At 35.7% G+C, this 26,631-nt stretch overlaps 1 protein-coding gene across 1 annotated transcript in view; it reads right to left on the bottom strand.

The window, feature by feature from the left end:
* LOC150098133 (NBAS subunit of NRZ tethering complex-like) overlaps positions 1–26,631 on the bottom strand; it is a 1,063,858-nt gene that overhangs the window by 223,934 nt on the left and 813,293 nt on the right. The window contains exon 45 of the mRNA XM_090406267.1: positions 601–848. Within this exon, the coding sequence (XP_090262393.1) occupies positions 601–848 (248 nt within the window). The remainder of the gene's footprint in view (positions 1–600; positions 849–26,631) is intronic.

The raw sequence follows: 26,631 nt of genomic DNA, 5'->3' as shown, positions 1-26,631 counted from the left end.
ACTGTCTAAGACAAAGGATCTGGTATCTGGTACCCTTGCCTTTCCTAAAACCTGCTTGTTTCTTCAGCATCTCTGCATCAACTTTGGCTTCAATCCTATTTAGACTGATCTTTAATAAAATCTTACTTGCATAAGAAATTAAACTAATAGTTCTATAGTTCTTGGCAATGAAAGGTTGAAAATCTATAATACATTTACTATTATGGGTAGTCTAGGGATTTTTTTTATTATTATTTTTATATTTTTTTCTGTTTTTATTAATTTCCTATTTTTTTTCCTTTTTATAACCTACAAATTATGTTCTAGAAACCAAACATGAAACTTTTTTCAAACTACCTATGGTCTCACACCAGATAATGAAATTCATCTCTCAATAAACACAACCACAAATATCCATTTGCAGTTGAGTATCTGCTCACCAGTAAGTCAGGATCGGACTAGCCAGCAAACTTAACACATCACTCATTATTTTAACACTATAGATTTTTTTTTTTCAAATATTCATAAGCATAAAACATCTTATTTGATTCCATATATAAATTTTAGTGCAACTCCTATTTTTTTATTTTATTATTATTTTTTTAATTATAGTAAGTTTACCATGTGATAGAGATTTCAATCTTGTCAACACTTTTATATGAGCATTAGGTTTAACACCTGTGATGTCAGGTTCATCACCAGACATATCCAGTAATGAGTAAAAAAAAAGCAGTCGAGAATGATCCTTTCCATCAATAGTGGGATAGACATTTGTATGAAGCCTCTCGGTAAACTGTTGTGGATGGATGCATAAAACTTCTACCAATCCTAATTTCTGCAATCTCAGTTCAACTTCAGATGTAGAAAGACTGAAACAAATAAGCAAAAAATAAAAAATAAATAAATGAAATATAATATGATGAAAATGATTTCACTGGTATTACTAGTTAATCAGATAACTAGCAACTTTAAGAAATAATTCACTACCCCCCACCCCCCCCGTATGATTTTAGATTTTGTTGATTTTGATAACACAACCAAAACATAATATAAAAATCAGAAATACCTGATACAATAAAGGATATATAAAAAGTCTTCAATGTAACATCACCTTGTAGAAAGCTTTTTACACTTGATTCCAAATTACAATAGATTATATTTGACAAGAAATTATTATTCTTGTTTATTCATTTATCAAAAGTTTAAGAAAACAAGGTTTGGAAATGAAGTGCTTTCACTTAACATCAGTTATCTCAGTATCTCATAATACAAAAACATATGGGAGAAAGCCACTACCTCACTGAAGGTTGAAACCAGTTTAGGTAGTGGCCCTTTCCACAATCTTTTTGGATTGTGGGATGTTAACAATCTCTCGCTCGCTCTCTATAAATGTAGTCTAACCATGAAGATACTTCATGTGCAAATTTTTTTTGCTTACACCTATAGAAAGGATTAAAAAAATATATAATTGGTTATGGAAAACATGATTTATGGATTAATTAAACCTTTCTATATTCTTGGGTCTGGCTCTCACTGATGAGACAATAAAGGGTCAAATTATTGTCCCATAATATTTTTGCATTATAGGATAATGAGTCAGCAGCCTCTATATACAAATAGCTTAGTCATGAGGATAGTGCAAGCACAAACTTTGTTTGCTAACGTTGCATAAAAGATTACACAAGAATATGATTTCTTATAAAACAATGAAACATTGCATTAAAAAAAAGGGGAGGGAATGTTACGCTACAACAAAGGCAACGAGTTTCAAGTAAATCCATTTTCAAGTAAAATCCTCTTTAAATCCATTTAAAATTATTAAATAGATTTAAACAGCATAAATATTTATTTGCTATCCAAAATCAAAATAAACAGAATGCATGAGAATGCTTAAATTTTAAATATTAACAACAAAGTAGATGATATGATGCACATGACATTACATATGGTGAGCTAGGCTTAGCATGAGAATGAATATATAATAAATATACATATTACAATGAAAGGAATCTATGTGGAATTATAAAGCAGATGATTACAAGATACTCAGACACCCATCTGATACAATACCACAGATGAAAAAATTTGAAGAAAGAGAAGTCAATAGTATGCAGAAGTTAGTAAATATATTCATTAACACCATAGCAACTATACACTAGAGTGAGAAAAATAAAGACATTTGTGGGGTTAAACACAGAAAACAAAACAAAACTCAGAACTGCACAGAGAGGGAAAGAGAGAGAGAAGATATGAAGAGATATAGGTGGGGGGAGAGGGGAGAGCAGTCTCATAAGAAACAAATGAAAGCTAGAAGAGTGACCAGTATAGTAAGTGACATTTCTTCTCCTAATGACCACATAGGCCATTAAGAGAAGAAATGATTAAGAGATGTATGTTTTTTAGAAGAAGCAGGTGATTGGGATTTACAGGTGACCACTAGATTGTTTAATGATCAACTTATCAAGTTTTTCATACTGGTGAAACAAATTTTATTCCTTGAAGGATGAGGAGTGAAGGATTAAAAATGAATGGGAACCGGTGTACTTAGAACACAAAGTACTCAGAATGTCATCTTCATGTGATGAAATTGGATAAGATTTCACTATATTTTAAGGGAATGTGTTAAGGAACTGAAAATGCCATTGAACTAATATAAATCTTGCCAATGAAATAATCTCTAATGTGTGGAAGGATATAATGATAAAAGGAGGCATTTATTTATTCTTATGGCAGAGTACAGTTATAGTTCAACTGTACTCTGAAAGCCACTCTAGAGCCTCCTTTGACATTTCATGAATCTCCTGTAGATTGCCATGGAAATGGCAAAGGGGCAGTCACTAATGATATGTTTGATAGTCTGTTGAATATGGATGCAGTCACCATAAGAGCTATTTGGGTTAGTGCTAGTAGCTGCAGGGGTCTTTCACAAGAGAGCCATTTGTTAGCAAGTTAATAGCCCACTGTTGGTTCCACATGTCATGAGTTGAAGGTGCTGGACAAGGTTCTGGTTATATCTCAAAATGGGCACTTTGACTTCAGCCAAGTTATAGAGGGATTTATAAGGGTTGAGTGGAGAGGCAGTAGGAAGTTATTTGCGATTTTCTCCAGTTCTTTTAGTGAAGCATGCCTTCTTCATATATTTGGTGGGACTATGTTAGAAAGCGCTGGCAGCCACGACAGAGGGGTGGATTTCAGGGTCCTGCTAATTGTGTGCTTGTGTGAGCACTTCTTTCCTAGACTGATACACAGTACTTTGTAAACAAGGGCCAGGTTCGAGATCCTTATTACTTTGGCTCTGCAACCTCAGCTAGTTCCTCTTAGTCTTGAGATGATAATGTTGTTTCTTGTTTTTATTTTGTTTTTTACTTTACGAATGTGATTTTTGTAGATCAGACTTCTACCCAAGTATTGCACATGAGGATCATGCTTGACTGGACTGCCACAGAAAATTAGGTTGAGTTGGCAGTTTGCCTCCTTGTTATCAAGATGGAAAGGTGTGGACACTGTTTTGGTGGGATTTGACTTTAAGTGCCACTGCTCGAAATGTTTCTCAAGAGTCTTCAAATTTGTATTCAAGGCATCCTCCAGGGAGTCAAAAGAAGACAATTGGTGAAGTATTGCCATGTCATCTGCATACATATATTTGCTTGATCTTTTTGTTTGAGGGAATGTCCAAGATATAGATGTTAAAAAAAAGTTGAGGCTAAAACAGAGCCCTGGGAAAAGCCATTCTAAAAGAATCTAGGTCTGTTTTTCCTTCCTCCAATATGGACCCAAATTTTTCTGTTTATGAGCATGGATTCTAGAAGTGTACGGTTGTCTTGCACTTTATGACGAAACTAAGTTTTGAGAGCAAGCTTCTGATCCAGACTGTATCACAGGCCAATATCAAGTCAATGAAGATAGCTCCAGATTAATTGCTTTTGGACCTCAGCCTCAATTTGGGTTGTTAAAGCCAATACTTGATCACAGCCATTTCTGACATGTCTAAAGTCAGCTTGCTCTTTAGGGAAAGCCATCTGATGAGCAGTTACAGTATGATTCTTTCCAGGAGCTTGTAAGTTGAGCATATAGGACAATTGGGTGAAGGTTTCCAATGGAGCTGGGGGTCTTTCCCTGGGTTGGGAACAACAATTTTCTTAGATTCTTGCCAGAGGGCTGGTAGTTCTACAGTAGAGATAAAGGTGAAAAACAGTACTGAGAGAGCCATGCCTTTCCACACTGGCCAAGGTGTTTAAAGAACTCAGGAAGGATGCCATCGGCTCCAGAAGCCTTGCCATTTTTGGTATGTGATAAGGTTTCCTGGATTTCCTCCTTGTGATTAGGCTACAAAAGTCTGAAGTTTTAGGGCTTGAAGCTAAGTTGTTCTCAGTGTAGTTTGCGTCCATCTTTCTGGAGGTCTTTGGATTGATCTCGGATGTTGAAAATAAATGGGATGCAACTTGTCTGGAGTCACCTCTGGAACTTGTAAGTTCTGCTCTTCCAAGTTTACTCAGTAGGGACCAGCTTTTCCGACTAGATTTAGATTTTTATCCCCTTAACTTAGATTTAGAGAAGTCGAGTTTTTCCATGGCTGATAGCCATCTCTCTCTTCTATTGTCGTCCAGAATCCTTATTAGTTCTTTAGTCACTAATGGATCATCAGGTTCCTCATTCAGGGTTAGAATATCTTCAAGCTCTTTGTTCCAGCATGGTGTAAAATGGGGATGGAAATCATGAGGAATGGTTGCTTTGGCTGTTTTTACGAATTTGAGAAATTTGGTGTAGTTTTTGGGCGCAGGCAGGATGAGATTGATGGTTTGATCATTTTTTTTTTTTTTTTTTTTTGCCAAACTCCCTCCAATTGGCTTTCTGCAGGTTCCCTTTAGGAATGGGAGCAGATTTAATAGGACGATGCTGGGCATTTGGAAAGTTGCTAAGGATAGACCTATATATAGATCTACTGGACACTGACAATCGGTGTCTCTTTCTCCATCTAGCACAGTGAAAAGTTCCTAGTTGTTTAGTGCAGGAAGATCAAGTGAAGGTTGTAGATCCATCTAGTTGGCCAATTGTTCTCCATTAAGGTAAGGAGGTTGGTAGCCCCACATGGAGTGGTGCAAGTTGAAATCTCCTGCATGGATAACTGAATGTGTGTGGGTGGGGGGGGGGGTGAGCATGACATCTGGTTTGGCCATGACTGATGATATAGGTTTGTGGACATTATAGATTTTACTTCTAATTTTTTATTTTTTAGGAAATGACAATGTAAACTAAATTATTAATCATAAAAACTTAATAACTACCTATATTTTGGAAATGTTACACTGCGATCTTCAGGGATCACAAAACAATATGTGCATGCAGGCACTCAACACTATGCAAATCAGGCTAAAGAAAGGCAACTGAAGTTGGTCCTCGAGTCCTAAAAGGCGCCCTCTAATGGGATAAATTGGGTTGTCTTGGCTGTTGGGTTGACGATCTTAGAATGTATGCTTCTCACATTTGGGGAAGTCTCATGTACCCAAATTTGTTGAGGTTTGGGAAGTTTTTCAGAACTGAGGTTTTCATACTTGTACTTGCTACAGTATAATAAAGTGCCCTTCTTCCAGTGTATTCTGTGGTGGGTGTTCAATACATGGTTAACAAGTCCTGAATGGCTGTATTGGGGACACAGAGATGTCGTTCTTGTATTTGGATATCCTGATATTGGCTGTCCTCCTGTTTGGCCATACTAGGACTGTTTGCAACTGCAAGGGACCTGGTATACTCCAAGCAGGTCTAGGAGAAGTGGTTGGTCTTTGGTGGAGCAGATAAGAGATACTAATTTCTTTATGTGGTTTGTAACTAGTTGAGGTTATATTTTTAGGATTTTTGTTAGTTTTTCTGATATACCTGGATATACGGAATGGATATATGGATTTAGAGTAATCTCAGTTATGAAGGGGGGGAGGGGGTATATGGTTAACTAGTTTTAATTTTTTTTTTGGGGGGGGGGGGTTGCAGCCATTTTCTAAGGTGTTAATGATGTTAATGGTTAAGCTCAGTAGTTATGGCATTGTTATCTGAACTGATTAATTTTTCCCTATTATATAGGGTTTATATAATCCCATATTGTTGTGGGGGGGGTGACTTCTCATGAATGTATCTACCTGTATGTGTAGGTTTTCTGTAAACAGAAAAAGCCAGTAGTCCATCAGGCTGGTGTATAATCAGAGTGTCTAGGAAAGGGAGACTGTTGTTTTCCTTTTCCAAGGTAAACTGGATCCTGGGGTGTTGACTATTTAACTGTGTTAAGAAATTGTGGCCAGGGATGGTGAGAGTGGCAAACCCATGGCTGTCCCCTCTATCTGTTCATAGAATTTTCCTTGCCAAACAAAATAGCCTGAATTTATGGTGAACTGAAATAAGGCTGAGTTATCAGGAGGAAATTTGGCTTGGATGAGGCTAAGGTATCTTTGAGTGGGACAATGGTGAATAAGAAGGAGACATCAAAACTGACCACTACATTAGTATGTTGGAATGAGAGTTTTTTTTTTTTTTTATACTGGCTTTAAAGTGGGCTGAGTTTTTTTTTTTTTTTTTTTTTTTTTTTTTTTTTTTTTTTTTTATGTATGAAGGTGTTGTTGCCAGTATACTGTGTAAGCACTTTGGCTAAATGTTTGGCTAATTTGTATATGGGGGAATCAATGCCATCCACAATGGGATGTAATGGTACATTTTGCTTTATGGATTTTTGATAGTCCATATATCTGGTGGATTGGGGGGGGGGTCTAGAGTTAAAAGGTTTTAGTGTTAATCACTAAAACCTTTTAACTCACTATTTTAAAATAACTGTTAATCACTTCCAGAGGCCAAGATGTAACCTTCTGAAGGAGCCTATGGAATGGTCTGATTTGGTGCTGGTGGGATAATATTCTATAAGGAGGTAGATAGAATGATCTAAAAATTAAAGAGGCAACCTAACCTGTGTAATCTGATTGGTTTAGAACCACAGTGGCATTTCCCTTATCTGCTTTAGTAATTACTTTTTTTTTTTTTTTTTGTTGCTTTTCATTTCTTGAACAGCTTTGAATTCTTCTTTTGATAAGTTGCTTTTTGGTGGTTTGGCTTGGGTAAGAACACTGGTTACATCCAGTCTGATGTTGTTGGCAATATGCTTGGGAAGGCTGTGGATACTTTGTTCTACCTGTATCATTATTTCTTTTGCTGGGATCTTTTTAGATGCTATAGCAAAGTTGTGGCCACACATGAGTGTGCTGATTGCTTCAGGCTTCAGGGTAAGAGATGATAAGTTTATTACCGTGTTGAGAGGTAGATGAGGTTTTGGAAACTAAGTTCTTTTATAAACTTTCATATTTGTTAATGTGCCAACATCATATTCTTTGAAATTCTTTTTCTGCTGAAGTGTTTGAGATGTCAGAAGGATTGTCCAAAGGTTGATGTTCAGCATAATGGCAAGCTCTACTTCTAGCACACAAACAGTTTTGTTGGTGTCAGCAATCTGCTTCTGCTCTCGTAGAAGAGCAAAGATAGTGCATCTGCATATGCATAGAGCCTTTGGTGATGTAAATCGGTGATAATGCCGGCACATTAAAATTTGAAAGTTTACAAAAGAACTTAGCTTCCAAACCTCAACTACCTCTCAACACAGCAATAAATATCATCCTAAAGCTTGAAGCAATCAGCAACAAATTTGGGTACATGAGACTGTCCCAAATTTGGGAAGCATGCATTCTAAGATTGCCTCTAGGACCAAATTCAGTTACCATTCTTCAGCCTTATTTGCTTAGTGTGAGTGCCTGCATGCACGTATTGTTTTTGTGATCCCTGATGATGGCAATGTAACATTACTGAAATATAGGTAGTTATTAATTAAAATTTTTATAATTAATAATTTAATTTACATTGTCATTTCCTAAAAAATTAGAAGTATGTCTAACCAATGTATAAGCTTATCTACAAGAATTATAGATTTTAAGATTGTCCACCTTTATTCCAATGGTGTATTCCAGGTCAGGCATTGGTTGAGTTGAGTTAGCAGGTGTGGGCACACATAAGTGGCCAAACCATAACTAGGATGGAACTTCTGGGCCAATAAGATGAGGCAGGGATCTTGCATATATTTGGGGCATTGTCAGACACATGGGTCTCTTGAAGTAACAGGACATTGATGTTTTTATTCTGGGATATTTTTCCAATGATTTCAGCTTGAGATCTTGAGAGGCCTTCAATGTTCAGGGCACAAATCCTGAGGTTTGGTTAATGTGGAGACAGTAGTATACTTTTCATGGTCTGCCTCTCCTCCCAAGTAGGCCATGCAACCCTTGTTGTTCTGCAGCACAGTCGAGCTGGCATGAGGCTGAGTAGTAGGACAATGCATAGCTGAGTTAAAAAAAAAAAAAAGTCCAGGAGGGATGATACCCTTTGGATGCCAGGTTGGAGATATTAGCTTTGTGTGCACCCCAAGTTCACTCAATGTCACTCTTTTCTTATTTGCTTGGTTAATATGATTATACATTTCATAGTCACTACTATCCACATTTCCTGGTCTATAACAACATCCAACCAACTATTTCATTCCTTACTCTGGATTTAGAGAAAGATGTTTGAAAGTTTATTTTTCACTTGGTTAGAATATAATAAATTTAGTTTAATCCTTTATCCAAGTCTGAGCAAACAAAGTTTGCGCCTGAAAGTATCTTCAGGACTGGGGGTAAGGTGGTACAACACCAGGACGACTCCATGCAAAGGTGGAGCAGGCTACCAACACTCCTGTCTCAGTATCTCTCATAATGCAAAACACATCTCCTTGCGGATATGTCTAATGTTATGCATTAAGGGAAGGGCCACAACCCAGACTAGTTTCGACCTTTATTGAGGTCTTTTCAGTGGGAGCCAGGCCCAAGTAGAAATACCAGCCAGAAGCAGTAGCAGGTCATCTCTACCTATAGGAGTTGCCAATTGGTGTGCCACCTTTAATGTTCTGAATTTATTATATTTCATTCCATTCACCTCTATCTTACATCATACCACCTCAAAACCACTGACACTATTTCCCTCTTTCATCTCTACTTTGTATGGACATAACTCTTTCTCTATCATCAATAGCACTCCCTCCCCCTCCCTTTTTACTCCTATCCTCACGAAACACATCACATCCTTCCATCTCTATTCCTGTCAGGATGTCGTCCTCATCTAACCGTGTTTCACTTATTTCAACAATTTTTGGGTGAACAGACTCAATTAGTGCAACCATTTCATTTGCCTTGTTTCTTACACTTCTATCATTTGTATGTAAACACAACAGCTCATTCCTAGATCTATAGCTAGTTCCACTGATAACACTCATTCGATGTGATCTCTCCATGCTTGCTCGACTGGGGCTATTTCCCTTTCTGCTTATTGATTTTAGAACCCTCCTCAATTGCAACAGTTTCCTCTTGATCCCAGTCATCCCATTCCTTTCCTGTCTACACATGCTCTCACATCCTCTTGGAGCATCCACCTTTCTCATGCTGTGTACCTCTGTCCACCTTGAGCCTCCCCGTTTCCCTGCTATCTTGCACACCCATTCTCTCATTTTCCATACTCATGCCACTCTCTATCTCATTCGTAACCACCTCTTCAATCTCTCCTGCACTTCCCACTTGATCTGATTCATTCTCTATACTCACTTCTCTACCTTCCAGCAACAGTCTCTCCAAATGACTAACACCATAACCACTCAAATGCATTCCATCGCTCCCATACAGTTAACTTCGTCCTTCAAACTCATTCCACACATTAATAAATTGTACTCCCCTCTCCTCACACATTTCAGCCAACATACCATTCATAATCCTTGCTTCTGCCTCATCTCACCACAGTTATACCTAGGCAACACACTTACTACTCTTCCTGTCACACTATTCACTTTTATCTGTATAAGCAGTCATCATCATCATCAAATTCCTGCCATTTACCCTCAAGGGGTGTACAGGATATGATAGTACTACATGAAAAAAACTACATCATTACTAACTTCCTATCTACAATTTTTCTGGAAATCAGTCTGTTACTTGTCATGACTCCAACATTATCAGATCTTATATTTCTATCGTCTAAGGCACTTTGTACCGTATCAATCCACCTATATTTTGGTCTTCCTCTGGGTTGTTTTCCTGCCAACCTGGCAGAGAACACTTGTTTTGCTAATCTTTCCTCGCCCATTCTATTTAAGTGACCATACCACCTGAGATTAGCTCTGCTAACGCATTCCTGGATGCTGACAATGTCAAGTTCTTTCTTAATATCCTCGTTTTTAATATGATATTGCCATTGATGCCATCTGTTCACGCCTATAATCTTTCTCAGGACTCTCATATCTGCAGTCTCTAGTCTTTGGTCAATTGTTTTACTTCTGACCCAGCTTTTAGATCCATAAGTTAAAACTGGTTTGAACACTGTCTTGTATATGAATTTATTCAATTGACCTCCCACCATACCAGCTTTGCTGATTCTGTTGTCTATTTCTATATTTAGTTTACCATCTTCACTAAAAATCGTGCCTAAGTAGCTGAAATGTTTAACTTGTTTCACAGGTTCTCCATTCACAACACAGTTGATATTTTCAATGATTCTGCCTATTTTCATTGTCTTTGTCTTTTTATTGCTGACCTTCATACCATATCTATTACAACAGCTATTCAATTTAGTCAGAGAATCTTGCAGACTTGTAGCGGATTTATTTAGAAGTATAACATCATCAGCATAAAGCAAAGAGCTGACATTAACATCTCCAATTTTGATATCATGTTTAATACTACTTTCCTTCATAATGTGATCCATATAGATAATGAATAACAGAGGGGATAATATACATCCTTGTCTCACACCAGATTTAACATTAAACCATCTTCCTGTACTTCCTTCAATTCTAACTGCTGACTTACAACTCAAATAAAGACTAAGTATTGCTTGATATAATGCCCCATTGACACCATATAACTGCAGCGTATTGAATAGCTGCTCTCTTGGCACCTTATCATATGCCTTTTCCAAATCGACAAAACGTAAATACAGATCTTTGTTATATATTCCCATGCTTTCGTGACTATTTGTCGTAAAGTGAAGATCTGATCCTGACAGCCTCTATTTGGCCTGAATCCAGCTTGTTCTTCCACAATTCTTCTCAACCGTTTCTCAAGTATACTTGCATAGATCTTGCCAGGAACACTCAGTAGGGAAATACCTCTGTAATTCTCACATTCAGTTTTATTTCCCATTTTATATATGGGTACCATGAGAGCTCTACTCCAATCATCGGGAATTCATCCCTCTGTCCAGGCTTTCTGAACTATGCAGTGCAGCCACTGTTGGACTACCTCATACTTCAGCATTTCTGGTCGAATATCATCTACTCCTGCTGCCTTTCCACAATTCAAGCCTTTGATGGCTTTTTCTACTTCAAGTATGGATATGTATTCTTGACTGCATGCCTGGTCAGTGCTTTTTACCACTGTGCTGTCATCACTACTCGTTTCATTTAGAAGTTTTTCAAAGTAATTACTCCATATTTCAAGGATATCTTTTTCTCCTGTTTTCATGTCACCTTTATCATCTCTAATTCCTTTTACAGCACTCTTTCCTCCATTCCTAAGCTTCTTCAACAACCTCCAGAATATTTTGCCACCTTCTTGATATTTATTTTCTATATTCTTGCCAAAGTCTTCCCATGACTTTTGTTTAGCTAGTTTTACACAGTGTCTAGCATTCTTGCATTTGTCTCTATATTCTCTAAGGGCACAAGCTGACTTATTTGATAGGAATTTTTGATATGCTTTCTTCTTTTCCTTCACTGCCTCTTTAACTTCCTGTGTCCACCAGGGAGTTCTGATTTTTTTTATCCTCGCAGACAACCTCACCACATGCCTCTCTGGCAGAATCAATCAATGTTTTCTTCAGAGTTTGCCACTGAATCTCCAAGGTTTGATTCCTGTTCTCACACTCTTTCATTTTTTTTCCCGATCTTTGTGTATTTTAGTCTATAGTTCACATCTGGGGCTGCTCAACTTTTATTCGCTTTAAAACTTTCTTACGTGTTATTCTTTTCAATATGAAATTCAATTTTATCCTGCTCAAGACTAAATAGTGATCACTTCCAATTCCAAATCCTCTGTACACTCTGGTGTCCTGCACAAGGGAGAAAACATCACTATCAACAATAACATAGTCAATGAGACTTTTCTTATTCCTAGCCTCTTCTCTCCATGTGAATTTGTGCACATTTTTATGTTGGAACATGATGTTAGTAATAACCAGTCCATATCCTGAGCAGAAATCCAAGACATATTTGCCATTATTATTAGCTTTGCTCTTTTCTCCAAATTTTCCCAAAATATTTTTGGATGTCTCACAATCATTTCTTACTCTGCTATTTAGATCCCCAACAAGGACCAACTTTTCCTTTTTCATTGTGTCAGTTGCTTTTTCTAAAGACTCAAAAAATTCCTCCACTTTTACCTTAGTAGAACCTTCTGTGGGACCATAATCACAAATAAGTCTCATTGTCCAGTTCCCCATTCTCATATTTGCCCACATTACTCTACTTGAGACTGACTGCCATTCAAGAAGATTAGCCTCGTATTTTGTGTTGAATACTATGGCTACTCCTTTTCCTTGATTGTCATTGCCTGAATATAACATTTTGTATTTATTGCTCAGAAAAATCTCACCAGTTTTGGTCTTTTTTGTTTCAGTCACCCCTATTATGTCGATCTGGTACTTATCTATTTCCTCAGCTAGCTCCATTTCTTTGCCATTCAGGCTTCTTACGTTGATAGTACCAATCTTTAACTCTGGTGATAATGAGTTGGGGTTTGTTTTCAGATTTGTTCCAGTAGCTGACTTTTCGCTGTTCGCCCTGGTTCCCTGGCAAAAACAACGGGGGCCTTGTTTAACAAGGCGACGCCCCAGTCGGCATGAAATTTTGTCATGCTGTACCATCATTTTTTATTTTGGTTTAACCAATAGGAATACAATTTGGTTGGCTAAATCCCAAATAGCCAGCCCATCCTCGTTCGTTCAGTATCCAAACAGATACCCAACAGAGTGCACCACGAGAAGGTGAGGATTGGACATATGGTCAGAAGCCCTGGTCGGTTCTCTGCATTCCTTTAAAGGCAATGTGGAGGTCTCCTCTCAGTTATATCGCTTTGACCCTTAAGCACCCCTGTCTAAGCAGCCGATTGTTAAATATTTTTAATGAGTGTCTCCATCTTTTAATATCTGTCTGTCTTTTAGCACTTGTGTTAAATTAGAGAAAATACAATCTAATAAAAGTGCTTAATTCCTATATAAAAACTACATTATGGCTTATTAACTATGGCTATATGGATTTAAAAAAAAAAAAAAACATCAGGGCTTATTAACTATGGATATAAAAACATCATGGCTAATTAGAGTTAATAAACTCTATAAAAACAGGCTCAGTGAAACTATGCCAAGAGAAAATCTAACAGTTTTAAGTTAGGTTAGACAAACAGTACATTTCTGGAGCCAAAAGATATTTCAAATGCTACCTCTAAACTTTACACTGGGTGCCTAAAAAAAAAATAAAAAAATAATAATAATAAAAAAAAAAAGATTTATTGCAACGTTCCTGAACATAATTTGTCTTGCAACCACTTCTACAAGAGATAATATTGTAAAAGCCAGCAAAGAGAAAACATCAGCTGCCATTGACCTGAATGCTGAATGCCATTCTACCAGAATATAGTATAAAATGCAAACAGAAAAGCAAAAACAGGAATAAAATTTTCTGATTTTTATGGGAGAGTCAATTCAGTCATATTCTGCTTAAAAAATTCTTTAAAAAAAAGTCATAAAACTCCAAGCCTATACATATTATAAGCTACAAAGAACTATACAGCATACCATGGTGAAAGCAGAATGTTACACACATTCCCTCAATTTTCATGCAAAAGAAGAGATTATCTATTCACTATATGAGCATTAAATGTATTCTAAATGCTGGCTAATTATCAAGCCACGTAAACACCATCTACAATCAAAACACAATGGTAGAATAATAACAGTCACTAAACGAAAATTAATAATAAAAGAAACCAATTATAATTTTGAGCATGCCAAGAACATTTAATTGGAATAAGTATTATAGCAAATCAACCACCTGATATTAAACATTTAAAGCCACCCAATTTAATCATGTTAAATTTCACAGGCCTCCAAAACTGTTTCTGATTTATTTTTGACCACTGATTTCAAATATCTCTTCCATTTTTCTCTATAACATAAGAATTTTTCACAAAATGGATCTCAATATTACAGTAAAATAACTTTAAAATGCATTATATTAACTACAATAACAGTATTTAAAATTTTCCATAAACATTTCTGGAATGCAGAAAAATTTTTTTTTAATTAATGTAATTAAAGATTAATCTTTAGTACATATTTTAAATTTCGTTGTGGTGTCTTTTTCGTTTTCTTTCAAAGCTTCTTTTTGAACTTTTTCTATGAAATTCTTTTCCTGTGTTGTCTCTGTGCAACATCCAGCAATAGTCTGCCATCATGTTGACATTCCACCTACCTTCTTTCCATCTCCTCGATGTCTTGGTGGAATCGCACTCCTTGCTCTTCACTGACAGTTTCCCCAGATTTTCAGGAAAGTAGTCTAAATAAGAGTTGAGAAAATGCACTTCTAAGCTCATGGAGCATTCCAAATCCTTAAATTTCTGTAGCATGTCTTCCACAATCATTTTATAGTTGGGGTCCTTGTTGATTGCCTAAAAATTTGGTCACCATCTCTTTCAAAGTTTTCTATGTTTCTTTTCAACACTTGCCATTTTTTCTTCAAACAGTTTATCCTCCATAAGTTTCCTGATGTTCGGACTGATAAAAATACCTTCTTTCAATTTTGCTATAGACAATCCCAGAAATTTTGCATAGATGTATTTAAACCACTCTCCTTCTTTAGACAAAGCCTTGATAAATTGCTTTATCATTCCCAGCTTTATGTGAAGTGGGGGGTATGAGGATTTTTTCCTGAGCAACCAAAGTTTCATGTAACACATTTTTACTTCCAGGTTCTAATGTGACTCTTTCTGGCCATTCCTTCTTGATCCAATGTTGCTCTCAATCTCGGCTGTCCCACTCGCACAAAAAGAATGGGTATTTGGTGTATCCTTGTTAGATGAATTTTTGCAACCTCTTGAAGCCATTACAAACACCGCTTAAAACACAGTTAAACGAATTTTAACGAATGACATCAGCACTATTACACGACAGTACATAAAAAAATTAAAAAAACCTGCAACACATTAAATTAAATCTTCGCACTAACTTAGAAAACATGCCACCTTTCAGAAATATGATAACCTTAGTAGTCAATGACTAAAGTTCAACTAAAGAATCACACAAGAAAATGTATCTGTGACAACAAGAAAGTTATCCGTTATCTCGGCGAATCCGATTCAAAGTAGCCATCTGAACTTTTATCTGCATTCCTCCCTCCCTTTCCTATCTTAAGAAGTTTCGTGGAAATTTCTTTATTTACCATAAAAAGGCACTTCAAAAAAGCACTCATACAACTAATTAGCTGTAAATAAAGGAGAATAAAAATAAATGCCAATGCGCTGAATTTAAATCCAAATACTACCAATAAAAATGATAAAATTAGAAATTGGGTAAAATTAGTAGAGGATCAAATTTTTTTACTATTTTTTCTGAACTCAGCACCTAAAAATCTATAAGAATAAATTATTACTTCTCAGACAACTTTTCCATTGCAGGCCTGTGTACTGAAAATTTTCAGTAGAAAATTAATATCTGGCTTACAAGACATGTTCATTAATTAACAGACTACTTAACAGTAAACAGTAAATTCTTTATTGGTGGACATAAATAGTATGAATATATAAAAAACACATACAATAATTAGACCTGTTATCGATGTATAAGTAATTCGTAATGATGCTTAAACAGTATAAACAACATCAAGAAGAAAACTACATTTATTAATCTCACTTATATTTTGCTGGTTTTCTACCCAGCATACATCAGAGCACAATGATAACTGTGAAAAGCACACAGTGCTAAGTAATTCTAGAAACAATTTAAATTGTAACTGACACCTCATGTCCTTATGTGGCATCCTCTATAGGTTAGATAGGATCAGATGGAGAAAAACATCTACAGTAGTCCCCCCCCCCCATCTGTAGGTGATACGTTTCAATATCCTCACAGATAGTACCATACCCTATGTATACCATGTTTTTTCCTATACATACATACATACCTACCTACCTATGATAATGTTTAATTTATAAATTTGACACGGTAAAAGATTAACAACAATAACTAATAATAAAATAGAACAATTATAATAACATACTGTAATAAAAGTTATCTGGATGTGAATGGACTCTTAGTAACTTCAGCATACGTTTATTTTAATTATTTTATAAAGTCATGAACTTTCATCTTTTCACTTAAAAGGAAGCACTTTACAGCTTCTCTTTGGCATATCTGGATTGCCATCATCACTACTCTTGTGCTTTGGGGCCATTATTAAGTAAAATAAGGGTTACTTGAACACAAGCACTGCGACACTGCAAGTATCGATCTGATAATCAAGAACTACTCAGAATGGCACGCAATTTAAAACTTATGAATTGCTTATTTCTGGAATTTTCCATTTAATATTTTTAGGTAACTAACCTGCCCATTAGTCACTTAGTAGAATATACAGTACAGCATGGTTGCACTGGACAAAGGGGTGATTCATGTCCTGGGCATGATGGCTCAAGATTTCATCACATCACTCAGAGCAGCACACTGTTTAAAACTTATAAATTGTCTATTACTAAAAAAAAGAGCCATAGGGCTTCATTTCAGCAATGTAAAATTGCATGGGTAAAGTGAATACTAGATCCAACATTATTTCAAAGCCAAACGTTTGTAGAAATTATGAAAGTTGCATAAGTTGACCCAAGAGAGCTTACGAGAATACAATGCTTGGCATCCCCAAGTTGCCTTAGCCACTTAAGTAGTGTGCAAGCTAAGGCAACTTGGAGATGCTGACGACTGTATTCTCATAAGTTCTCAGGTCAACTTAGGAAACTTTCATAGTTTCTACAAACATTCAGCTTTTAAATAATGTTGGATATAGTATCCACTCTGCCTATGTAATTATAAATTGTTTATTCCTGGAATTTTCTATTTAATGTTCTTGAACCAGGGTTGACTGAGGACAGTGAACCTGCAAATGGCGGTAGGGGATTACGGTATATTACATAGAAGTTATTACAGGACTGAGAGGCTATTCTTAGAATCAACGTCAGCTATGAAGCACTCTCTCCTAACCTCAAAAAGTCTTGTTGCATTAATTTACCAAAGATTATTTGGGAGACTATCATTTTAAGACCTAATAGTCAGACTTGCCTAAATTATCTTTTAGGTTATCTGACACCAGAACAACAGGTATCAATTACAATTTAAATTTTTCTATACTTACTTAGTTTAGTGCTGTGTGTCGGTCAGTTATCATGGTTAGAAAAAAATGGAGATTTGATCTCCTTGACCTGACAGTTTCTGCTGGAAGAGTTGTTCCTACAGTAAGCAAGTATCAGATTGCATACCTAGATGATGTGGAATTAGAAGGATAAATCAGGTGGGAGTTAAACGGATGAGTAGCATCGTTATTCAAGGAGGTGCTAAGAAGGGTGTATAAGTGATCAAGAGACTCATGAGCAAATGATAAAGCACAGATGTACAGGTGAGCAAAAACAACACTGATTATGGAAAAATAACTTTAATAAATGATGACTGTGAGGAGGTGACAGGAGAAGAAATAGCCAAATTACTGAGTACTCATTTGCAAGTGTGTATCATAATATGCAGATAATGCAGTCATTGAGAGGGATCTGCAGGAAGCGAGATGAGAATAGCAGCATGAGCTGGAGATGTTTAAGATATTAAGAAATCACTATGCGAATATACCTGTGAAATTGGATGAGATGCCAGTTTGTGTTTTATGGGAATGTGCAAGAGAACTGGCAGTGATTTCTAACTAGGCTGCTTAATTTCAAATCTCCCCACAAGCAAAATCCCAAAGAAATGGAAAGAGAACAAGACAGTCCCACTAAATAAAGGTGGCCCTAAGACTGAGGTAGTAGGTTATATACCAGTTAATATCTTGTGAATGGTGGTTAAGATATTACAAAGTTTGTTAAGGGAAGACTTCAAGGATGAATTGATAGGAACGAGATACTTTATACACAATTATACAGTTTTGGGAAGGGAATGTCTTAGTAATTTACTCACTTTCTTTAATAAAGAATAAGTGAGGTGAACAAAAGAAATGGCTACACAATACAGCAATCCCTTGATTAATGTACCTAATGCATTCTTTAAAACAGGCGCATTAATCAAAAATGCACTAATTGAATATAATAACCTATGGGAAAATTTATAATTCGTTCCTCAGATTTCTATTTTGACCCTTAATTTTTTTTTATAAAAGAATTAGGGTATGTCTCAGGGCCTAGTTAAAGGAAAACCATGAAGCTGAAAGACAATGAAACATATTCAGAATATAAATTTATTATTCTGCTTCTTAACAAAAGATTGAGCTAACGTAGTTTGGTGGGCATTCTGTTTCTTTTTTTCATACAACTGATGGTATGGCCCTATTGCCTCTTCTGCAAATTTTACTGGTTCTCTCTTCACCAGGGTCAGTCTCTAAGCATTGCTGCTTAAAAACTTTGATTCTACGAAAACTATTTTCAAATTGTTTCTGTGAAACCTCTATGGGTTTTGTCAGTGATTAAATTTTCTTCATATTCTTCAAGATCTTCCCGCTGTGTATCTAAATTTAGACGGTCAGAATCACTCAACTTTTCAGAATGAGATTTAATTAACTTAGATTAATTTGAAAAGCCTCTAAAATCATTTGCACAGTGTGGAAGAATGTGCTTCCAAACGGCTCGCCTATTGCAAGCAGTAGTAATAACAGTAATAATTGTATAATGATACATGGTGGTGAGTCCCCTTTGTGGGGAGATACGGCACCATCTCAGTTCCCTCAAATTTTACCCGGGCTCCGGAACCGGCATAGCTGATGAATCAGACCTATAGTTGGGTCAGTATTCCTGACTGTAATCCGTGTGTTCACCGGACTGGTTTGTCTGCTTGCAGGATGAAAAATCCCAGATAAACTGGTGGGAAAAACCCTGCCGTCGGACTAATGGGGGGGGGGGGGGGTGCATTAATCAAGAGATTGCTGTATTTCTGGATTTTGCAAAGTTATTTAACAGGATATTACATGGATTGCTACTGCATAAGCAGAAACAATTATGGATGGAAGACATGAAGTTGGTGACATGCATAAGAGGATTACTAACGGACACACAAAACACATCAGAGTATTATATGGGTGAGTGATTCAAAAAAGAAGGCAAGTGACAGTGATGTGCTACAGGGCTCTGTACTTTAGCCAATACTGTTTAATTTATACATCACTGATATTTGGAATGATTTGAGGGAACGAGATGAATTGATAGCATCATCATCATCAGCAAATATTATTTGCTGATGATGATGCTAGATATCCGGCAGTATGATCTAAAGAGGATGGGTAATGGACACACATCAGAGTAGAATATGGTCAAGTGAATCAAAAAAAATAAGGCAAGTGGCAGTAGTGTGTCACAGTGCTCTGTACACTGGCCACTTCACTTTGTACATAAATGACACCGGGATTGAGTTTAGGGGAAAAGAGGCATTCAGATGTTTTGCTGATGATGCTAGAGATCCTGTAGAGTGATCTAAATAGACTGGCAGCTTGGACAAAGTATAATGGCTGCCAGTTCAATGTGTCGAAATGTACAGTTGTACACTTTGGGATGGGAAAAAAACAAACAAAAAAACTGCAAGCTTTATGCTGCACAGACAGAATGCACTGCAAGAAATTGAAGCTAATGATTTAGAAATAATGTTAGACAGAGAATTAAAGTTTTTAGGATCTTTGCAAAAGATCCTATAAAAAAGCAGCAAAAATATTTCGAAGGAACCATTTGGATGGTGAAGAACACACCAACAATTAAATGTAAGGAAGTTTTTTCCCCTACTAAATAATGCTTTGGTATGACCATATCTGGACTGTTGTGTACAGATTGGTTTCCTGGGTTTCCTGGAAATAAAGTGGTGGAAGGATTCTGAGGTGAGTGACCAAAATGTGATCTGTGGAGAGCTACCTATGAGAACAGACTGAAGATTCCGAATTATGAAGTGTAGTTAATAGGTAAAATAAAAAATAAAAATAAAATTTAAAAAAAAAGAGAAAGAGCAATATGATATAGCAGAAACATATAAGCTACCAAAGAGATTTTATAGATTAGATGCTAAGGGAGTTTTCCAATACATGACAGTCATAACATGATAGAGAACAACAAGGGGTCACTAGTGGAAGTTCTGTGACAGTCAGAAGAAGTATATTGATTTTTTTTTTTTTTTTTTTTTTTTCCGCTTGGAAAGTGTTAAATGAGTGGAATAGGTTGTTAGATATGATCATGAATGTAATAATATAATAAATTTAGTTTAATCCTTTCAACTTTTTTAATCTTTAAACTTTCAACGTGATTTTAAATGTGTTGCCGGTAGTAAATTACTTTAGGAAGATATGTCAAGCACTGCCATATTTTCAGTTCCAAAGTACTCTCAGTACTCAGTTACCAAAATTTTGGACTTAATGGAGATGCCTGTGTGATAATAAAAGTTTATATATAGCCTCAAAACTATTCATACAGGTCATACACAAAGGAAAGATTAGTCAGAAATAAAGTCAGTCTCTTAAAAAGATTACATTAGTGATTAATGCTGGTTGATGAAGTGCATAGTGTCTTGTATCTCTGATTAACAAGCTGTAAGTATGAATCCCACTTCATGCCTGCAGTAAGTAGAACATGAGTTCTACTTACTGGAGGCATGAAGTGGTTTGAAAAATCCAACACAGACAATCCAGGATACAAATTAATGCTTTACTGCTCTGCATCTGCAGGGGAGCAAAATAATAAAGATTACTAAATAATAACAAAAAAGTAGTTAATCAAGAAAACTGACTGGATAAAGATGGTAATATTGGACAATGGTTTTCAGCATATGGGTTATGACCCAATGTTGGGTCAAGGAAAGTTCCAAATGGGTCATCATTCTATTTCTGTGAATATTTATATAATGCAATATTTTATTAAGTAAATATTGTTAAGTAATCAAAATATAAAAACAAAATAATGAATAAAAAACCTTAATTAACACAACCGATATTTGGAGTTTATTACACATATGTACAAATTCGTCGACTAGTTTCGCTAGCAAAACTGACTAGCTTTGTCGAGATTAAATAGTGGAAAAAACTAATAAATGCAAAAAAAAAAAAAAAAAAATACAGTAACGGTTTACTACGGTTAGCAACAAATTAGAAGGCACTGCGTGACATGGTATGCATGAAGCGATATACTTCAGTCATTATTATAAATATGCGTTACATAGTTTTTGGCGTACTGTAGTTCTGCTAAACTTAATGAGTTAATAAGATTTTTCCATATATCCTTTAATATTACTCCTTCGTTTCTATTAAGGTTGTTTCATGTTCGCAGCACCACTGCAGCTTCTTTAAATATTCGACATCTGTAATCTTCCTCCATTTATGGCATTGAGCTGTTATCCCAATCTATAGCGTGGTTTGAAGTTGAGAAGTGATGCGCCAAACCTGAGGTTTCTGTTCTGTTATGATTAACGTCTCCAACATGTTCTTTCTGTCTAATTTCTAAGCTTCTCGAAGTTTGGCCTATGTATGATAGTCCACATGTAAAAGGCATGCTGTAAATACCTGCATATTTGAAAAAAAGGTACACTGTCTTTAGGAGATCTTAAAAACTGTCTAGTGGTAGCGGTCAGTTTAAACACCACTCAGATGTTATAAGATTTTAAAATTCTAGCCATTTTATGGGAGACTAAACCAATATAGGGTATGACAATGGTTGATATGTACTGAGTTGCTATATGTTGTTGCTAGAGGTTGTTTTTATAGACCATTTTATTGATTAAGTTTAGAGGATACCCATTTTGAGAAAGAGATTTGGATTTGTGGGAAAGTTCTGTACATACATCTTCTTCGTCTGTGACTATGTTGTGGGCTCTGTTTCGTAGCATAGGAATGATGCTGCATTTTTATGTATGATGATCATTTGAAGAATAATGGAGATACCGTCCAGTATCAGTGGGTTTCTTATACATAGTAAGTTTAATATCTCCATTCTCCAGTCTTTTGACAAGTATATCCAAATAAAGGTAATTGATGATTGCTTTCTAACTTTAAAGTAAATTTTATTTTGTCATGAAAAAGCGTTGATTTTTTCTAAGAACTCATGTAAGCTTTCTACTTTTCCTTTCCAGATAATAAACACATCATCAACATATCTCCACCAGACTGTTGGTTTTGGAGTATTGTTAGCTTGAATATCGTTTTCTAATTTCACCATAAACAAGTCCACATATGGTGGTGACAGGGGACTGTCCATTGCCAGGCCTTCTAATTGTTGATATATAATGTTGTTGACTTTGAAGAAATTAGACTTAAGACAGTGATTGAAAAGTTGTGTGATATCATTAGGAAAGAGATTTTTTATAATGTCTATGACTTCCTCAACTGGTACATTTGTAAACAAGGATACAACATCAAGACTTGCCATTATGTCTGTCTTGGATAGCTTAACGTTCTTAAGTTTTTCCGCAAAGTGTAGAGAGTTCGTTATGTAAGACTCTGATTGTCTAATTTTTCCTTGTAAGAGGTTGGCAAGGTGTTTGGCAAGTAGATATGTCAGGGAGAATCTGCCATCTACTATAGGATGGAGTGGAACATCATCTTTATGTACTTTGGGTGCACGTAAAGGCGAGGTGTTATGGGATGCGAAGATTTAAGTTTTCTTTTTAACTCCTAAGGCCAACCATTCATATTGCAAATCAGAAGATTGGTTTCATGGTTGTAACTATGTAGCTTGTATTTATAATAATGACTGAAGTATATTGCTTCACACATACCATGTCACGCAGCGCCTTCCAATTTTGTTGTCTAACCGTTACTGCATTCCTTCATTTTTTTGCATTTATTAGTTTTTTCACCGTTCAGTCTTGACAAAGCTAGTCAGTTTTGCTAGCGAAACTAGTTGACGAATTTGTATATATATGTATTAAACCTATGATCTTATAATCCAAATATCGGTTGTGTTAATTATAGTTAATAAAGATCAAATATAACTTTTGGTCTTTATTAACTATAATTAACACAACCGATATTTGGATTATAAGACCATGAACAATCTAAATAGATACATGAAACATAAAGTACAGTGCTTAGAAAAAGACAAATGCAAGAAAGCAAGATTACTGAACCATCTGACTTTTCTCAAAAGGTGTAGACAATTTTCTATCATCCCCAAGTTTCTATCATCCTTATAGTCAAAGGACATATTCAGTCAAAACAAGCTACATGGATCTATCAAAAAACTTCCTTAGCCCTTCTTCGAGAAAGGATCCAGGATATCAGGTATAAATTAAACCTAACTGACCTTAATTGCTGGAACAATTTTGATGATATTTCCAACAGTATGGACTATTCAACTTGGACTATTATAGACCAGATGATGCAAATTAGTTACAATAAAACATTTCAGTCTAGCAAAGTTTCTCAAATAAAAAATTTGAAGAACTTGTTAAGAAAAAATACAATTCTAGTCCGAGTCTCCCAGATGATAAAGTGATTTTCAACCTATAGATTACAGTCTTTCTAAACAAGAATCCGAAATTCTTAAAAAGGGTTTTAACTTTTCAATTGCTCCTAGCCACATCATAAAAATGAACTTCATATGTGGTATTGAGAAAGGTCTTTATCCACTCCCAGAGATAATAGCTAATGATATAAGATTCCAAAATACAATCATCCTTTCGACAGCTAAACCACCAAAACAAAATACTACTCCTTCAGTTAAAAAAATCAATTTGGAGTTTAAGAAGAAACAAGGACATAATAGTGACAAAGGAAACTCCACAGTCATTTTGAACACCAAAGATTATATTAGTAAGATCAATAGTTTATTATCTGACTGGGCCACGTACAAAATATTAAATAAAGATCCAACCATGAATATAACTATAATGAAACCAATCTTCTGATTCGCAATATGAATGGTCGGCCTCAGGAATTAAAAAGAAAATTTAAATCTTCGCATCCCATAACACCTCGCCTTTATGGTGCACCCAAAGTGCATAAAGATGATGTTCCACTCCGTCCTATAGTAGATGGCAGATTCTCCCCCATATATCTATTTGCCAAGCACCTCGCCAACCTCTTACAAGGAAAAATCACCTCCATAGCACAATTGGAAGAGGCCTAAGTTTGATTCCTGTCGCGACGGCAGGAATCTTTATCTGGACGATTTCAATCAAAGGTGAGTTAGCCGATTTCATACTGAGCTAGCAGGGTTTTTTCTCCCGGAAACTTGGGTTTTTCATCCTGCATACAGACAAATTGGCCCTTAAGAACACATGCAATTCACAGATAAAAAATACTAGTTGTGGTGGTAGTGGAGGTGGGCGGTAGATGGTGTTGATGGAGATGATTCGTAGTAAAGGTTTGGTGTAGTGGTTGAGACAGCTGTAGGTGTCCTCCCACGATGAGTCTTAGGACTCCTTGGAGGTATTAGGAATAATAATAATAATAATAATAATAATAATAATAAATCAGATAATCAGAGTCTTACATAAGGAACTCTCTACACTTTGTGGAAAAACTTAAGAACGTTAAGCTATCCAAGACAGACATAATGGCAAGTCTTGATGTTGTATCCTTGTTTACAATGTACCAGTTGAGGAAGTCATAGACATTATAAAAAATCTCTTTCCTAATGATATCACACAACTTTTCAATCACTGTCTTAAGTCTAATTTCTTCAAAGTCAACAACATTATATATCAACAATTAGAAGGCCTAGCAATGGGCAGTCCCCTGTCACCACCATATGTGGACTTGTTTATGGAGAAATTAGAAAACAATATTCTAGCTAACATTACTCCAAAACCAACAGTCTGGTGGAGATATGTTGATGATGTGTTTATTATCTGGAGAGAAAAAGTAGAAAGCTTATATGAGTTCTTAGAAAAAATCAACACATTTCATGGCAAAATAAAATTTACTTTAAAGTTAGAAAGCAATCATCAATTACCTTTTTTTGGATATACTTGTCAAAAGACTAGAGAATGAAGATATTAAACTTACTATATATAAGAAACCCACTGATACTGGACGGTATCTCCATTATTTTTCAAATCATCCTCATACACAAAAATGCAGCATCATTCATATGCTACGAAACAGAGCCCACAACATAGTCACAGACGAAAAAGACGTATGTACAGAACTTTCCCACATATTCAAATCTCTTTCTCAAAATGGGTATCCTCTAAACTTAATCAATAAAATGGTCTATAAAAATAACCTCTAGCAACAACGTATAGCAACTCAGTACGTATCAACCATTGTCATACCTTATATTGGTTTAGTCTCCAATAAAAAGGCTAGAATTTTAAAATCTTATAACATCTGAGTGGTGTTTAAACTGACCGCTATCACTAGACAGTTTTTAAGATCTCCTAAAGACAGTGTAAATTTTTTTCAAATATGCAGGTATTTACAGCATGCCTTGTATGTGTGGACTATCATACATAGGCCAAACTTCGAGAAGCTTAGAAATTAGACAGAAGGAACATGTCGAAGACGTTAATCATAACAGAACAGACACCTCAGGCTTGGCACATCACGTCTCAACTTCAAACCATGCTATAGATGGGGATAACAGCTCAATGCCATACATGGAGGAAGATTACAGATGTCGAATATTTAAAAAAGTTGCAGTGGTCCTACGAACAAGAAACAACCTTAATAGAAACCAAGGAGTAATATTAAAGGATATATGGAAAAATATCAAGTTTAGCAGAACTACAGTATGCCAAAAACTATGTAATGCATATTTATAATAATGACTGAAGTATATCGCTTCATGCATACCATGTCACGCGGTGCCTTCCAATTCTGTTGTCTAACCCTTGTAAACCATTACTGCATTCCTTCGTTTTTTTGCATTTATTAGTTTTTTCACCGTTTAGTCTTGACAAAGCTAGTGAGTTTTGCTAGCAAAACTAGTCGACAAATTTGTACATATATGTATTAAACCTATGGTCTTATAATCCAAATATCGGTTGTATTAATTATAGTTGGTAAAGACCAAATATACTTTTTCGACATGAAAAAATCCTTCTGTTCATAACTACAACTGTTGTTATTAACAGAAAAGTTTAGCATGAATATTTTCTTTGTTGCTTTGAAGCAAACAAAGAAAACATTCATGCTAAACTCATTCGAAAAAAAAATTAAAATAATCACATAGACAAGAAAAATTCTTCAGTGATATAAAATAATCAAACAATACTTAATTAGATGTCAAATATTAAAGAATAAGGAACTGACTAATAATGAAGATATGAAGCAAATAAACTACTGCACAAAATGATGTAAAACAAACCTGTCATTTGACAATCTTGTTTTACATCATTTTT

This window comes from Typopeltis vanoorti, chromosome 16 (genome assembly GCF_054136105.1).
Source record: "Typopeltis vanoorti isolate ZY-2024b chromosome 16, IOZ_Tvanoo_1.0, whole genome shotgun sequence".
In the NCBI taxonomy this organism is placed as follows: Eukaryota; Metazoa; Arthropoda; class Arachnida; order Uropygi; family Thelyphonidae; genus Typopeltis; species Typopeltis vanoorti.
The sequence above is the reverse complement of the archived record's forward strand: the minus strand, read 5'-3'. Positions and strand labels throughout refer to the sequence as shown.